The sequence below is a fragment of the Xyrauchen texanus genome, chromosome 38, assembly GCF_025860055.1.
Source record: "Xyrauchen texanus isolate HMW12.3.18 chromosome 38, RBS_HiC_50CHRs, whole genome shotgun sequence".
Taxonomy (NCBI): domain Eukaryota; kingdom Metazoa; phylum Chordata; class Actinopteri; order Cypriniformes; family Catostomidae; genus Xyrauchen; species Xyrauchen texanus.
In genome coordinates this window covers 2411110-2429449 of record NC_068313.1, presented here as the reverse complement: position 1 = coordinate 2429449, position 18340 = coordinate 2411110, and the positions used below count along the sequence as shown (strand labels likewise).

The window sequence follows — 18340 nt, the reverse complement described above, 5'->3', positions numbered from 1 at the left end:
AATGTAAAACAAGGTACTAGTCACTACTGGAATACTTACAATGAGAATAAGTACAAGTTACATAGTACAAGTAACATAAAAATAGATGCTAGTAAGCTTTAAGGAATAAATGTTAAAAGCACTTGCCATAGAATTAGTTTTATCTGACCAGAAAACACACAAAAATGCAAGACCCTTCAGAGGCATGTTCTCATGTCTGACTGTTCAATCCCCTGATATAATTATATTTGGTGCAGCTAATGGCACATAAATCAAAAAACATGGTTTTCCACAGTCTTTTCTGAAGCATAATGTGCATGTGTATACCAGGAAACGGTTGCGAGATGATCTGATTCTTGACGACAATGTGAGGAATCTGGGATTTGATCTGAACAGCTTCACGTGAGAGCTGAGCAAAAATCTCCTTACACAGCAGCACGTTCTGAGCGGCTTCTAGCTTTAAATGCCACATCTGAGAACCTGACAAAGAAAAAGAGACATGAACACAGAGGAACTACAGCTGAGACAACGGTGAAAATGGGGAATTTGCATATTGTTTGAACCTAATAGCAGTTAATTGAATTGGTACATGGACATTCAGGTATTGGCTTACTGAAGCGGATTCAGTAACTAGCTGGATATACCTGGTTTGGCTTTGGGTTGTCTTCTGAAGAGATTCACTGTGCCGAGATCTCCTAAATCAGGTGACTGTTTCTGAATGGACACCTGCAGACATCCAGAGAAACATCCAGATGTTTTCTGTTAATTCATGTGAAAAATGATTCATACAAGAGCTCTACATTACATTTCCATCAGACATTCTTGAATTTGACCTTGATATAAGCAGAGCCTTCCAGATCACTGGGGATCTGCACATTGAGAGGACAGTAATCATCTGGAACTTTCTTATCCAGGTCGATATCGGTGTTCTTTATAACCTCAAATGTGCCATGATGGGGGAACAGTGACCCTACATGTGAACACAAAATATAAAACAAACATTAGAAACATTCATCTATGTAAACATTTATCTAGACTAGCATCATAAACTTCTCCATCAACCTCTTCATTAAGGGTCAATATTTGCCATATACACTGTATATACATTAAACAGTGTGTGTGTATATATATATATATATATATATATATATATATATATATATATATATATATACACACACATTTCATTTTGAGGCATTTTAACCATGTAAAAATATGTGTGGATTCTTTTGGTCAAACTTTAAGAAATTAATTTAAATGTTGTCTCTTCATCACTTACATCACTGTGAATGTCTAGAAAGTAAAGTCTTGTTAAAATAATTTTCACTCTCTCAATATTTATTATCATTTCTTTGCTTGCTAACAGCATCCAACAGTGTTTGTATGTGTCCAGCACAAATTCTAAACACTAAGTTTAAAAATTTTTTAATAATTATTAGCTCGCTCAGAATGTCTTCCTTGAGTTACTTCATGTCGGTGGTCAAAACAGCTTTCTGTGCTTTAGTGCCACCAATTGTGCTGGGTTTGGTAACTGCAGCGGCTCCTGAAAGGGGGACCAACAACTCGTATTTCATTGGCTGGTGAAGAAAGAAAAATGCACACACTCACCATAATATATATATATATTAGGGCTGCACAATTTGGACAAAAAGTCACATTGCGATTATTTTTGAACTCTGAACTGCGATTATGATGGTGATGTTTTTCACATGTTCAACTGCAAAAAGGCTGCTGGGGTTTTCACATTTGATCACATTTGAAATTGAGACCTTTTTTCAGTTCAACCACAAACAAATAAATATATAAACAGTGAAACAAAGTCTTCTTCATATTCAAATGTTACCATCCACCGTGTACGTGTTTTTGTCCATTTTGTGACAGGATCTCAGCCCAATAATCATCATCATTAGTTTTTGAAACACAGTTAACTTGAATATTAGGGATGCTCCATTCAGGATTTTAACATCCGATACCGATCTCCAATTTTCATCTCATCAATCGATGCTGATCATTGAACTTTTATCAGCAGCTGTAAAAACTGGTTATATGTAAACTTTCTGCTCAATGTCACTGTTAACTATATTTCCCTATTGGTAAAACCAGTTGTTGCCTAGTGTTTGCTGTCAAAAATAATGTTGGTTGATTAAATAATTCAGTATAAACAAAATATAATTTTTTAAATATAAATGTAACTCTTTATTCTAGGCCTTAAAAAAACTAGTAGGCTTATAACTATTACATCTATTACAAACTATTCTTTACTGTATATAAGATATCCTAAATAATGAGGTTTAATGTCAAACTGAAGTTGAACTGAAAACACATTGGCGTAATTACATTTAAAGTGAAGATTTTTATTAGTTTGTCACCATTTAATTTAATAATTTTTATTCATTATTTTATTATATTTAATTTAGCAATGCATTATATTATAGTAACTAAATATTTTATATAGATTTATTATATGTACGTTCCTTCCTTTTCATTTTGTTGTTAGGAATTGAAAGTGTAGTGTAGTTCTATCGCGAAGACTAGCAGCTGTACATCATCACGTCATTAGCTGGGTAACTCCTAGCCAATCGCATGTAAGCCATTGCTTTATAAGTCTGCTCACAATCTATCACATTGCTGTTTCGGTGTGCTAAGATGGCAAATAGACACGTTTCAACCTCTCCAGGCCACAGGAGAACCAGTGCACAGAGCATCTCTGGAAGCCCCTTTCCAGCGACATCATCACTTAATCTCAACTTCTGCCAACAACAAACCCAAGGGGAGTAAACAACCAGCAAACCTTATCTTCACCCATATCTCATTCATTTAGGAGATCGCTCTCAATCGGATTGCACGACCCGGCACGGAAGGAGCGCACTCCACGCCAAGTCCGTCAAAATCATCGGCTCAGGCAGCAGCTGGTTTCCATCAGAAATGTGCTAAGTCATTTTCATATCCATCAAATGCACTCAGATTTAGTCATGGGTCTAGGCCTTCCGTTGCCATGCTGCCTGTTCATTATAAAGTGGCAATGCTGTCTGTTCATCATAATGCATCCGCATCAATATCAAAAGCCAGTATTTCATGTCAACAGCGCATTCACTCTCATTGTAATGGCAGGCAATTGAGCAATCTCATGAGGGCAACTTGGTCAAGTTTCATTCACATGCCATTCATGCGCATGCCCGAGCGTTCCCCATCAGGGAATTAAGATAATAATTCAGGCATATCATCATGTACAGTCAGTGTTTATTGTACGGGGTCCCATTACTCCATTCAGTAAGATATCCCCGTTTTTCTGGTCGCCTTCACCCAAATCACGTAATGGGTGCGTTCCAATACAATATCATCCCTATGCCCTACTTACTAGTATAGTATATTTTTCAATATTCTAGTATGTTTCTTATATATCAAAATACTTATATGAGTTTCCTGGCATTTGTGTGACCCAGGAGAGAGCATATGAGGTTACTAAAAGTGTTGATGCTGCAGAGGCCACAAAGAGCACCCAGCTGTAACAAAATAATGAGACTAAGGACCTTGAAGATAGACTAAAGCCAAGTTTCTACCAGTAAAAAGATATCAAAAGGCTCTGTGAGATAATGGTGGCAAATAGTATCCATTGGTTACAAAAATAACAAAGGGGCACAGAAATGAGGTAATGCCAGATAACAAACTGTATAGAAGAGGAGGTTTTGGACTAAGACAGTCAGAACGGACAGCTGGCCGGTCTCATGTTTGTTGGTGTTCAATAAACTACAATTTTGGCATCTGGAACTCAAGACTCCGAGAGTTTTCTTACAACTTAGAGAGATTCATCGCGATATTCCACGACATATCTTTGGCGCCCAACGTGGGGCTGGCATTGAGGTCAAGGGGGCAGAGGTCGCTGGTGGGACGGCTTGCACGAATCGCACAGAAACACCGGCGCCAGAAACTGAGGTAAGCATCTTTGCTTAAGGTGTTTTTGTGTGATCTGTGGTAGCGAGTCCCAGTAAGTGGCTTCCCTAAGACTTTTGCCAGTCCGAACATAGAATAATTCGAACTAATTGGCTAAAATAGAGGCGAGTTCCAGATTTCAAAAAATGGGGGTGGGATTGTTTAAGTTAGTGTATTAAAGAAGGTAGAAAAAGCCTGGGGTGAGTCGAGAAGCGACGGCGCGTGAAAATTCCCAGTTAGGTGCATTTATTCAAGGTTTTGCCAGAAGAGTGGCTGAAAATCCTGTACAGGTGAAAATCCTAACACGGGTGGAGAAGTGAAAATTTGCGCAAAATTCCTCCAGGTGTTAGATTAAGTTATTTATTGCAGTGTTTGACGGAACCCGGACTGTGCAGAAAACGGGGAATTGTTGAACTATGTGCATGTTTGAGATAATGAATAATGTGCATGACTAACTATGTTGTTGGTGCATGTGTGCTTTAATTGTGCTGTTCTTGTGTTTATTCAAATACATGATTGCAATGTTGATGATGTATTGTGTGCAAAGGCAGAATAATACAGAGAATCAGGTGCACTAAGGAAATGCTAAATGAGAGCAAAAGTGGAAAACTAATTGAAACAGTGAATTGAATAAAACAATTCTTGAAAAAGTATAAAGAAGAAAAATGGCACCCGCTTCTCTGATAACTCCCTGCCTTGCTCTGCTCACTGGTCAGCTGAACGGACAGCTCTGTGAGTGAGGGGAAGGGAAGATTAAGAAGAGAAAAAAATAGAATAATTGGGAAAAAGATAAAGAAAAGGCAAAATGTTTTCCATTACAGTGAACAAGACTAGAGAAAAATGCAGAGACAAGCAAGTTTTGTAAAGTTGGAGATCAATGCAGATCTGAAGAGTGGGAGAGAGAATTGGAGAATAAACTGATAGTGTCAAAGGGAAGCGATCATTTTTGGAAAGAATCAGAGTACATAGATTACGCAGGGCAGAAGAGAAAATTAACTGTAAAAAAGGAGTTAATGAGAACCTTAACTGAAGTGGTGAATTTAGGAGAAATAGAACAAGAATTGCCGTTTGTTGACTGGAAAGAAATTGCAGCAGGTAACATTTCTCTCTCATACAGTACGCTAGAGACTGAGTGCTGTGAAGAGCTGTAGGGGAGGGGCTGCTAGAGCGAGAAATGGGAGCTGTAAGGGGAGGGCTGTGAGCATGCACAGAGAAATAGAACAAGACTTTTTTTTTCCTTGTCTCAGTTTTCCTCCTGAAACAGAAATCATAATGTGGAAATAAGCTGTTACTGAATTTGAGAGGAGACTAACTGAGAGAAGAAAAGATACAGAATTAAAAAGATGAATAATAGAATCACAGGGAATGAGTGATCATTTCTGGAGTTATGAACAAATTAAATACAGTCAAAAATGTTAAGGTGATTTTTAATAGGGAGAGTAAAGGAGAATTAGCACCAATGTAGAAATTGTCTTGAACAGAGACCCAAAATGGATGTGACCTCTGTGAGTACATGAGTTTTAATATAAAAATAATTAACAGATATAGCAATCAACCACTGTAAATAATGAGTGTTTTTTTATGGAAATAAAGGAGAGAGAGAGGGATAAAAAGAGGAGAGCAAAAGGAGGGGCAGAAGTAATAGGTTTGTTTTAGTATAGTATTGTTTGAGAGCTCTGTGTTTATAAAGGCCTTGTGTTTGTAAAAAGTGTGAAAGTTTCTGTGTTTGTGAGAGTATCTGTGTTTGAAAGTATGGGAAGTATGACTGAAGTGTGATTGCGTATGGAAATGTTATATGAGCCCTATAAATATCCATCCAGATAGAGAGGTTGATCCTTTGCTGCATAACTAATGAGGAGTATGTATGAAATTTACATAAAAGAAAATCTATTTAGACTATTTTCATCAGTATAAGAGGCAGAAGAGATCTGATGATTAAAAACAAAGAGGGCACTTTAAATATTATGATTGTAGAATGAAAACCAATGATAAAAATATATGTGTATGTCTGTGTAAGTGTGTGTGTGTGTGTGTGTGTGTGTGTGTGTGTGTATAAGGATAAATATAATACAGTATAAACAAACAAATAGCTGTAAAACAAAAATGTGCATGAAATCAAAAAGTTAACTCTTAGCTGACTGGACAATGTTTATTCTTGGGCTGTTCTTTTCATCCCATGAATGAAGCCTGATGTAAGATTTACTAAACTGAGAGGGAGCAGCTGTTGAATGGACATGTGTCAGATCATATCTCCTTTCATATCAAAGTGATGAGTAAGAATATTTCGATTATAAAAAAGTGATCACTTTAAAGCGATTGAATTGTATTTGGGAAATCACATTATCTGGACAAACAATAAAGCTTTGAGTCGAGTGTATTGTGTTAAACTAAAGTCAAATAAGTAATTGGATTTTAAACCAAGGTTGTATTTAAGATAAGGGTTGTTATATTAAAGCAAATGGCAAAAGAGGGCCAATGATATGATGATAAAATAAATAATAAGAAAATTATATTTTGTATCTTATGCAGTTAAACCTTAAATGTGAAAACTTCACATTCATGTGTCCATTTTATGTTCTGTCTGGTCCAGTTTATGAGAGAATACTATTTTAACATTATTAAATTAAACACAAGAAAGTTGTTTTTGATTTTTCTATGATTTTAAAAATGTCTGGAGAACAATTTAAATGTGAGTGCAGCGTTATCGGTGTAAACTTGATCAACCAACAAAAGATAGGCAGAGATTTTTTATTTTTGTTAGGGACTGTCTGATGAAGACATTGAGGATGACTTTGAGGGGAAACAGGCCTCTCTTGATGTCTTCAGACAGACAGAAAGGGGCCCCGACTTTAGAAAAAGATAGATAGCAGATAGATAGATATTTTATTTTTATTTTATTTATTTTTTGTTTGGTATACACAGAATAGGTCTTGGTTGATCATAGGTACACTGAGAAGCTGCATTTGAGACTAAAATTAAAGGAAAATAAATTTAAGAATGATTTGGATCATTTAAACATTGGTCTTGGGGGCGGGTGAAGCCCATGGAGAAAGGTTAAGATTAAATTGAACATCATAACTTCCTCAAATATGAATGTTAATAACTTAATATTTATGTGTCTATTCTGTTTCTTTTGTCATCATTATGTGTATGTTGTTTCACTAACTCATTCTGGAACCAGTTTCTCACCATTGCAGACGGCTGAGAAAGATGATTTTATAGAAGTTACTAATGCTGCAGGAGGAAATCAGGACACAAAGAAGACTGAAAATGATGTGACTGATCTGATATATCCTCCTGCACTCATTACTGCTGGTAATCATTATTGATGTGCCATTTATAATGTGGATTCAAATTTCTCTGGAAAAGTTTATTTCAGTCCTATACGATCACTTTATGATTTTCCAGAATGCCATCAATGGGGTTCAGTGCCCGTGTCTAAATTGTTCTGAGGGTCTAAATTTAAATCCAGCAGCTAACCACTGATTTATTGATTTGAAGAGTAAATATTACAAACATGTGGCAAAGTTATAGAGTTACCTATTGGATTGGTTACTCCCCCAAATTTTCCAGAGAGTACCCTCATAATAAAAAAAAAAAAAAAAAAAGAGTTTAGTGTGTGCTACAAAGTGCTGATTGAGTGTCTATTTCTATTACTACTATTTTAGTTTGCCATAGTTAATACATGAAAGTGTAATTTTAGAGGTATAATAATGATAACTGTTAAAAGATGATGAAACATTTGGATAAAAAATAAAAAATAAATAATGTAAGAGTCATGACAAATTAAAAGTACGTAGTGCATCTTACTGAGCAATTATTTCAAAACACAAGAAAAGAGATATGTTTTTAGATATGTTTGTCTTTAATACTTTATTATGTTTAAACTTTTACTTTTCTGTTAGTTTAAAAACTTGATTTATATTATTTTATTAGATAGAATGGAAGTTCCTTCACCTGAGAAAGTGTAAGAAATGGAGAAAGTAGTAATAACAAATTATTACTTAACAATAAAAAGGGATTATAATATATGAATAATAAGATAGGTGTTGTAAATGTAAAGCTCTGCATGAACAGAAGTCTAAAAATAAGTTGAATTGATTATATAGAGAATGTCAAAAAATACATTGTGTTCTGTTTTATTAAAGATTAGAAGGTTATTTGTATGTTGTTTGAATGGACAGAAGGAAGTAAGTTGAGAGTAGTTTTTTGTTGGTGTGCAATGAGAAAGTTTGAAAGCAGTTACTATAATCAGTTATTATAAATATCACTTTCTACTGTTGAAGAATAAATTAAATATATTATTGTGAGATTGTAAAATGAAAAAATAAGAAATAACTGTAATGAGATTAGAAACAGTGTGAAGGAGTGGAATGCCCCCCCCCCCCTTCTTACTCTCAGTCTAAAATTGATAAGTGTCTGCTTGAAACAGAAACACAAGAGCAGAATTTGAAGAAATATTCATAAGTGTTTTATTTCATTTTATTTTGGTTTGATTTTATTTTTTATATGTAGAATGATGTGCCTTGACAATAATGTTAGATAGAGTGATATGAAGGAGTTCAAACAGCTCTCTTCATCAATGATTAAAGATTTTATATATTCAGAGGGCAATCTAAAGTTAAGGGTTTATATTGAAGACAACAGATTAAGTTGAAAATTCATCTGAAAGAATAAATGTAGGTTCAAAAACTATCTAGAGACCATTATTGAATTAAGGTGATGTTTTTAAATTAAGCTTTCTAGAAGCGTGAGAGGCTCTGATCTGATGTTAGGCCCCACCATGATACATAGTTTTGTGTAACATTTGCTAAAGTAGCAGAAATAAAATCTGAATGGAAATTAATTATCTATAAATGAGTTCAATTTTAGCATATTTTACTTTTACTTTGGACAATTTTAATAGATTGATGAATTTTTAATAATGCTTTTTTGGATTTAACCATGTTTTGAATTGTCTCCATATTTAAGCATTTGTAGATGTTCCATTGGCTGTGTCGGTTCTCTGGTGATACTCCCTGAAAAAGATAATATCTGTTTACTGATGCCAAATTATTAAGGATTGAGGACTGAGCAGTATCAAGACCAGGGGCAAGAGTTGACGACCCAATGACGAGTAAGACTTGACAATGGCGTCACCGCCCAAGAAGGTTTGAAAGGGTTTTAAGGAAGTGGATGAATGCTCTTAGATTAGAAGCATCAAAAGGGGAGGTCTAGAAGAGACCTGCCCAAAAAAAAAAAAAATTGAAAGTTCCACTGAACCCGACTGCATTTTAAGCATTCTGTCACTGTGTTATCAGGGGATCATACCCTGTGTAGAGGATTATTTATAGATTGATTTTGGTGGTAAAGTTTTGAGAACCGTTGCAGACAAAGGAGTGCTTGACTTTTTATAGAAGTATTAAACAAACATGGGGAATGTTTATAAGATAATGAATTTAGACTGGAAGATGATATATTACTTTTACTTATGATTTAATTGAACTCATGTACATTTTAAAAGTAATGAGGAATGGAAAAGATACAAGGTGGTGACTAAAGATTAAGATTGCTTATCTTGTTTGTTTGTAACAATATAAATGGAATTAATTAAGAAATAGGGTGCAGGGTTGGCAACAATTGGTATAATAATTGAAACAACAATTTGTGAGAGGGGAATAATACAATATTGTGTGTTACCATTGATTAAATAAAAAACCAGATGAAGTACTGATCAATGTAAATGGCCCAATGCAACAGAAAGACCAAACTGGGAGGAAATTGATTCCTCCAATGATATGTTATATATTTGATCATTCTTTTATTGATTTAATACTCTGAATTACTCTGATATAGTCTGAAACTATGAAAAACAGCTTAGCTTGCAGGGAAAATTAATTAATGTGATACAGACATTGAGAGTCCTTGGGAAACAGGAGGAAATGAAATGTATGTGATAAGTGAATGAGTAGGGAGTTTTAAGATAAGGAACACCTGTGGTAGTTTACCTCCTCTGTGGAGAATTATAGCCTTTTTGTGAATGACCCTTTCTGTGAATGACCATGAAAAATGTTGTGTATAGATACTAAAGGGATGATCTAATGTTTTTAATTGGAACAAAGTCAGGCTATGCCTGGCTCCTGCCTGGAGGAGGCAGAGGACCCATGTGTTATTTAGTGCTAGAAATGAGATGCAACAAATGTGTGTGTAGCAAATGACTCTAATAAGGGAAATCATTTAATATATTAATCAAATGAATGCAGAGAGTAATGATTGTTAGTTAATATAAAACATGTAACCATATGAGGTGATTACAGTGTTCTTTATGCATATAAAATGAAACAGTCATACTGTTGCCATCATTGAAGCAAGTTAGGACAGGATGACCCGCTGAAGGAGAGAAGGTGGAAAACAATTGCGGCCTACAATACCAATGAATAAGAAAGACATATTAATATGGATGTTATTACTGACATACTTGGGACAAGTGTTGCCCCAATACAGGGCCTACCAGAGAAACGTCCCAAGAAGGACCAGGATCACCAGATGAACAATTCTAAGAAAGCATACTGCAGAGTGGGTTCCCTACAATCAGCCTTGGGGATCTTGGATGGCCTTTCCAATGAAGCTGACCTAAAACGAAATACTCCAGAATGTGAATTAAGAAAGTACAGAGCACTTGACGGACTGTATTGAAGAAACTATGAATATGGACTTCCCAACGATGAATACGAGGCAAGATTCAGACAAAGAAGAGCAGCAAGCACAAAACTAAGAACCCGAGGAAGAAGAAGATCAGCAGGAACCGGCTACAGAATCTGAGGAAAGAGAAGAGGAAGTAGAAGGACAAGCGAAAGTAGGGGAAGAGCACGCTGCGGCAGAAAACGGGATTGAAGTGCCGCAGTAGAGCAGGAAAGCATAGAAAGTGAGACGGAAGGACATGTCACAGAAGAACAGGACCAAGAAGGTGAAGAAGGAGAAAGACAAGAAGAAAGTGATCGTCCTGCTGAAACAGATTCAGAAGCAACTGAAGGAAATGAAACAGGCCAACAAGCGCAGTTGTTCGAGGAAGAGTTGTGGCACATGGAGAAAGAATGGAAGCTCAAGGAGGTATTCGTGTTGATGATGCTGTTACTAACATATTTGGGACAGGTATTGCCTCCTATACAGGGCCTACCGGACAGGCGATCAAGGAAGGCCCACACTCTCCAGGTGAAGGACTGTCACAACGACTATGGTATGATGAATTTCCTACAATTGACATCTCAGACCTTCAATATTATTCCCCCGAATGAGCAGAGACTAGATAACATAGCACGAGAAATCAGAAAGAAGCGAATGCCTGGATCACTAAACAAAGGTGAACCCGAAAAACAAAGAATCTGGATAAGCAATTTGGCTAAGCAGAACAAACCGAAGAATCCGCCTCAAAAGACACCTGTCAAAATAATCACCCAAAGACTGAAAAAGCCAATAAATTTAGAAAATGATATGGAACCCATAGAGTCAGCAGGAACAGAGGAACTATTACAATATGCAAATCAAAATGACTGGTATAAATGGGCCAGATATACAGCTAAGCAAGCAAAAATGACAAACTGTGTAATGTGCTCACCCACTCCATTGAAAAAATTTGTAGTAGTCCCAAATCAGTATGATTATAAGCATTAGCGCTGAGTATTATGCCAAAAAATTGTGGTAAAACAGGGAAAACAGTGTTCTGCCCAGCAGAATGTTTGGCATTCTTGGGTCATCCGAATATGATAAATAGTATAAGATGATAGGGTGGGGAGATCAAGGCAGAAAATTAGACGTACGTGTGGATAATGAGAAAAAAGAAAGCACATTATCATATAAAATAAATCGATCAACTGGAGTATGAATGCTTTAACAAAACTAAAGGAAAAGCGAATGTAGGACAATTTAAGGGCAATTGTGCAGTAATATGGCATTTAGATGATGAAATGTTTTTTAATAATAATGTGATTAGGTTTAGATTTAGATTGCTGTATATACATACATACCAAATAATACATCCCCAGAAGGAACTTTTACCCAGGCGATGAGGAAACTGCATGACCTGAGAAAGGAAGTTAAATCTAATGTAGGGAGAGATCAGCGGTTTGGGCAATGGTTTGATGATCTTTTTGGTTCATGGAAGTTGGGGCTAATGAAAATAGGTATAATAGTAGTTATGGGACTGACCCTATTTGCATTATTATTATTATGTTGTATTATACCCATTCTGAGATCAATTATGACTAGAACGGAGGCTAAGCAAATGGTAGCCGTATCAATGATGACAAGCACAAACAAGTGTAGCAACCAGACAATATACCATTGGGCCAGGATTGGATGAACTTGATGAGATTTACTGAGAAGCAATCAAGAAAATAACAATGTAAGGGGAATTTTATTTTTGAACACTTTTCTCATGTTTTTTGATAGTAAGGAGACAGCAAGACTATTGTACTTTCATTTTACATAACAAAATAGGTAGCATCTCAAGAAAGGAGTTAGAGGGTGTTTTGTTTGTTATTTTTGACATATTCCCCTATTATCAATGTAACCAATTACTTATTACTTATTGGTGAAGTATATCTTTAGTACACTGTATCTAACCAAATAGAAGTAGCATTTTTGATGATTATGGTTCCATATAATGTATATGTGAAGTTATTGCCAAGAGAAGACATATAAGAGCTATATTTGAAGACAGGAGCGACGAGCACCTCAGTGCTTGGCTGCAAGAGCAAATAGACTCAACTGGTGGTTTAAAAACCAGCTGTCTGCTCCAACACACCACCAGATAGCGCTCAGGCTACGGAATTGTCTGTGAGTTCCTCTGGCAACGAAGGATAAATATTACTATGTTACTTTTAATAGTGTTTTGTTAAAGCATATATATATATATCTTCTACTCAATGGATAATCAATTGTGCTCTACATCACGCAAGGCTTCATATTTGCATGCACATGCTTATTACAAATGAGTTGATTTTTGTCACCCACCCCCAGGAACAGCGCTTCCTAGTTAAGTGTGGATGGAGAGGTTTGGTCCCAAGTTCTGCAGAGTGCAGCCCCATAAAAATGGCATTGGATAGTGGACTGAGTGGCCTACTTTGGCTACATGATGAAATGGGACAGGCTAGCTTGTGTGACTGCACTCTGGTTTGAGGGAAATAGAGTGTGAGACTTTTTAAGTCTCAGAGGTGGGAATATATAGTATATTTTTCAATATTCTCAGTATGTTTCTTATATATCAAAATACTTATATGAGTTTCCTGGCCTTTGTGTGACCCAGGAGAGAGCATATGAGGTTACTAAAAGTGTTGATGCTGCAGAGGCCACAAAGAGCACCCAGCTGTAACAAAATAATGAGACTAAGGACCTTGAAGATAGACTAAAGCCAAGTTTCTACCAGTAAAAAGATATCAAAAGGCTCTGTGAGATAATGGTGGCAAATAGTATCCATTGGTTACAAAAATAACAAAGGGGCACAGAAATGAGGTAATGCCAGATAACAAACTGTATAGAAGAGGAGGTTTTGGACTAAGACAGTCAGAACGGACAGCTGGCCGGTCTCATGTTTGTTGGTGTTCAATAAACTACAATTTTGGCATCTGGAACTCAAGACTCCGAGAGTTTTCTTACAACTTAGAGAGATTCATCGCGATATTCCACGACACTAGGAAAGACCAAGTCCATGATGTGGGCATTCCGAGGGAACACGGCATCACAGTTTAACCCGTCGATGTGCGCCCCCCTTTTTCAGTACAAACCATGAAAATAACACCCTGAACCTAAATGATTGTATTTACTGGAGCCTTTGGAGTATGGACACAGTTGTAGTATCATTCGAAAGAAGACACTTTGGGCTTTATTTCACAAGTTTCAGAATTAATATATGTTTTTATTTTTTAAAGTTGGAGAACTATGAATCTATAGTAATGGAACCATTTTGTGCTGAACATGTTTTTATATAAACAAATTGCTGTTTCTGGAGGATTGCTATCACGCAACAGAGATCGGATATCAACGTTGAACCCTCAGACCTTTGAAAAGAAGTATAATTGGTTCACATTAATTACATATATAGATGGTAAATTATTCATTAAATGTAAGCAGAGTGACGTCACTCCCGAGTGTGAACAAATGTGTAACAACAGGTTAATATAGCTTTCACCAAAGCCTTGTGTAAGGGTCCTTGGTGAAATAAACAACTTATTTTGTTCGGCACAACATTTCGAGTGATGTTCACCGAGCGCCTCCAAGGGCGCATTAATGCCGATCCAAAAACGCAGCATTTTCTTACTCTATACGTACTTCCACATTCTCATCGCAAGCACGACAACGCACCTCTGACTCCGGGGATCTTCAAGCACTCGGGGCTTTGTCCATGTTCCAAATTTCAAAGCCCAGATTCTAACAGTCATGTCAGCCCAACTACACTACTTTTAAGTATCAAAGCATCTCGATATGAGCCGTTCCCTTCTAATGCGCATGGTCAGGTACATTACATTTTAGTAGCAGGTAAGTAGGTCTGTCAATTACTGGATAAATCCTGTGCCGAATCAAGCTCATTAATATAATCTGTTACCATTAAAGGAGACCTAATAAGTCCCAGACGTCTCCAGAATGCATCTGCAAAGTCTCAGCTCAAAATACCCCACGGATCATTTACTATACCATGTTATAAATGTATCTTTAGGGTGGAATCAAAACACACTGATTTTGTGCATGTCTCTTTAAATGCAAATGAGCTGCCACTCCCCGCCCCCTTTCCGGAAGAGGGCCGTGCCTTTTCAGCCCCCGCAACAAATCAGAACCAATATGATTGACAGTGTAAATACCGGAGTTCAGCCATATACGTATGAATATATATGTATCTCCGGTCTCCACGAATGCAGTCAGAGACAATGGTAACCTTAGCGCATTAGCCGTGGAATCAGCTATCAAGCACATTCGGAAAGGAGATTTGCTAATATTCACAAAATATAAAGCGCGATACTTGCATATTTAGGACGTAAAGCTGGGACTCGAAGAGTTGGTACTGATCCATGCTTGATAATCACATTTTGAAGATCCAGATTTGTATTGACACATTCACAAAGCAGTCCGGTGTAAAATGATTTGCACGCTGGGAGTACATGAGACTCCCATGTTCACTTTTACAGCCAACAACAAAACTCTTATGAAGCGGAGACATGATTCTTCTCACTCTATTTGCTCCAGCTCGAGGAAGGAAGAAAGAGGAAAAAAAAAAAAAAAAGGGGCCACATCTCTTGAATTTCTAGGCATCACGCTCCATTCTCTAAACATGCAATCTTCCTGCCTAAAGAAACACGACAGGATCAGGTCTATTTACATGTCGTTCTCTGGTCAGTTTGGGCCTCATAAGCAATCTCCAGTCCCTACCAGGCCACCTCAATTTTGCCATGCTTATCATTCCTCAAGGCCACTCCTTCGTTTCCCGCCTCCCCACACTAGCTCATGCCGTAGACAACCTCTCCTACCTATCAATCGATGATGCAGGGGTTAAAGTGAGAAAAAATCTTGATCCTGAACTTTTTTTTTTGGGGGGTGGGGGGTGTTTGAAGAGAAACTGCACATATTGACGATAATATCAAAAATACAGTACCAACAGCTTAAACTGGTAAACTGAGACTGAGATGGACAGATTCACTTCTCTTCGATGATTATGCTTTGCACCATTTATTTAAAAGTACTATGTCAAATAAAGTGTTTTCTTCTGAACAATAACAAGTGCTTAAAGTGCTTAAATAACAAGTGCTCAAAGTGCTAAAGAACTGATCTGCTAAACTGAAGATTAGAAGTGAAAATAAAGGCCATTATCACTTTTTTTTTTCTTTTTTCGGGTTGTAAGCAAAGTCCTGCAAACTCTTTCTTTTTAAGATATTTGGACCAGAAGATGGAGTGTTCATGTAACTCGCATGTTGATTTTGTCTTCTGCTAGTTTTCTACACAGGGTGACCAGTGGCTGCGAAATTTTGAATGACAAATCATGTTCTGCTATAAATGTGCACACACGTATTTTTAAAATCGCAGACACGGTCAGTCATAGACAATGGTGTGTCGTGGTAAGTTTGAGTGCACGGGCAGCGGCTCTATGACCGGAGTCTAAATCATGACGAGCAAGCACTTTCTTACCGCTGCTGGCATACAGTAGCTTCCTCGAGCAAATCATGCAGAAACAAGCCCCGGGCTCTCTCAGTTTCTGGCACCAACTGCCAAAAGGCTCGCTATCTCTACTTTCTTCAATCCACACCCAGCGCCATTTATTTTTGAGTCCTTTATCTATTGCTAGGACATCATCCCCAGGCTTCATAAACTTGTGCTCCATTTCACCGACAACGCTAACGTGACATTGACGTATGGGTGTCAATCATACTGTGTTGCCAGGACCCGCCCTTCTCTGCTTCTGATAGGCTTGTAACGTAATGAGAGTTCCTCTCATATGATTGGTAGTTGAAATAAATTGACTCGAAAATATTAAACCGCATGCGCAGGTTCCCAAATATTATTTTGGTTTTTTTCCGTCATGGCCGCACGCCGGAGATCCGGCACGGTGCCGGAATACTTTAAGCCCTGATGATGGCTGCCGCGAATCTCCAGATGAAATGTGCCAATTCATGGATGCGGCTCCCTCCACAGGACTCAGGGGTTACTTTCTAGGATCATGGTTCACAGGAAAATTGACAGAATTATACTTTTTCAATATAGCTTCCTACGCTCCAACCGCTCTCGAAATGAATCCCATCGTTAGGTAATTTCGTCATTTAATGTATTTAATACATTTTCTTGATCTGCAATCCCTGTCTCGATGCGGCTCAGCTGAGGGAAGATATGACACAGAGACTCAAGCTATCAAATCCTTCCACGTTTATTTGTATAGCACTTCATTATATGGTCCAGCAAAACAACATTCCACTATACCCTCCAATGAAATGGTTCTTTACCCTATATGGGGTAACATATATGTTTGAGTACAGGAATAGAATATACATTCCCAGAGCAGCTGCATTTTGTGATGCTACAGCAAGCTACATCAACAAGAGAAGTTAAAAGAGACCTTTATTATTCCACACCCACCATCACGGCCAGCGTCATATGGGTTTCCTTCAGATACGCAAACGCATCGTAGTTATGCGACAATTCCGCAGTCGTCACTATAAATCAATAAAGGCTGGTCCCCCTCGAACCATCATGTTCCTTATGAGACGTCTGACATGGCAGAGCATTTCCTGCAACTTCATTATCCCAGCCAGACACATCCCTGGGTTTTCAATGTAATCTCTGTCTCCCTCCCTCGTTTCGCAGGAGTTCCACAAACTGGCACCTACTGGCACCCTTCGAGGTATACTGGAATCCACAATGAAGATGCTCGGCCGCCGATCTCCCCAATCGTACCCGAAATGGTCAACCTAACCCAAATCATCAAACAAGCTCAACTCTCCATCAGCCATAAGCTCTCATGCATATCTGGTGGTGGTTGGTAGCTCTCTCCCAGCACATCCGATTCAACTCAAGCACGCCCACTGTTCGCAAGGATAGCGCATAACTATGTCTACCCCCCTTGCCAAGGCTTCCATAATCTCAACATGGTTCCTTACATGGGTATTGCAAAAGTCAGCCGCTGGAAAGCTGGCACCATAATGGGATATCCTTCAACAGGGTATTGCACGACAACATTGCCATTATCATATGGCTTTACGCACGTTGCCCACCTCTCAGTAAAGATGCCCAAACAACTCTTCCTTGTCAGAGGGTTCTCATATCAAATGTCATCTTTCAACGATGGGACTGCACGCAACGTCGCCATTATCGTATGGCTTACACACGTTGCCCACCTTCGGCAAAGATATCTCAAACTACTCTTCCCTCGTCGGAGGGTTTTCATATCAAATGTCTTTCAACGAAGGGACTACACACAACGTCACCATTATCGTATGGCTTTACGCATGTTGCCCACCTTCGGCAAAGATATGCCTCAAACAACTCTTCCCTCGTCGGAGGGTTTTCATATCAAATATCTTTCAACGAAGGGACTGCACACAACGTTGCCATTATCGTATGGCTTTACACACGTTGTCCACCTTCGGCAAAGAAATCTCAGACTACTCTTCCCTCGTCGGAGGGTTTTCATATCAAATGTCTTTCAACGAAGGGACTACACGCAACGTCACCATTATCGTATGGCTTTACGCACGTTGCCCACCTTCGGCAAAGATGCCTCAAACAACTCTTCCCTCGTCGGAGGGTTTTCATATCAAATATCTTTCAACGAAGGGACTGCACGCAACGTCACCATTATCGTATGGCTTTACGCACGTTGTCCACCTTCGGCAAAGATACCTCAAACAACTCTTCCCTCGTCGGAGGGTTTTCATATCAAATGTCGTCTTTCAACAAAGATACTGCATAGCACCAC

At 37.9% G+C, this 18340-nt stretch overlaps 1 protein-coding gene across 1 annotated transcript in view; it reads right to left on the bottom strand.

The window, feature by feature from the left end:
- The window catches only part of LOC127632043 (mediator of RNA polymerase II transcription subunit 17), a 35760-nt gene that overhangs the window by 8551 nt on the left and 8869 nt on the right, over positions 1-18340 (bottom strand). The window contains exons 5-7 of the mRNA XM_052110509.1: positions 813-949; positions 624-705; positions 307-459 (exon numbers count right to left, since the gene is read on the bottom strand). Of these exons, the coding sequence (XP_051966469.1) occupies positions 307-459; positions 624-705; positions 813-949 (372 nt within the window). The remainder of the gene's footprint in view (positions 1-306; positions 460-623; positions 706-812; positions 950-18340) is intronic.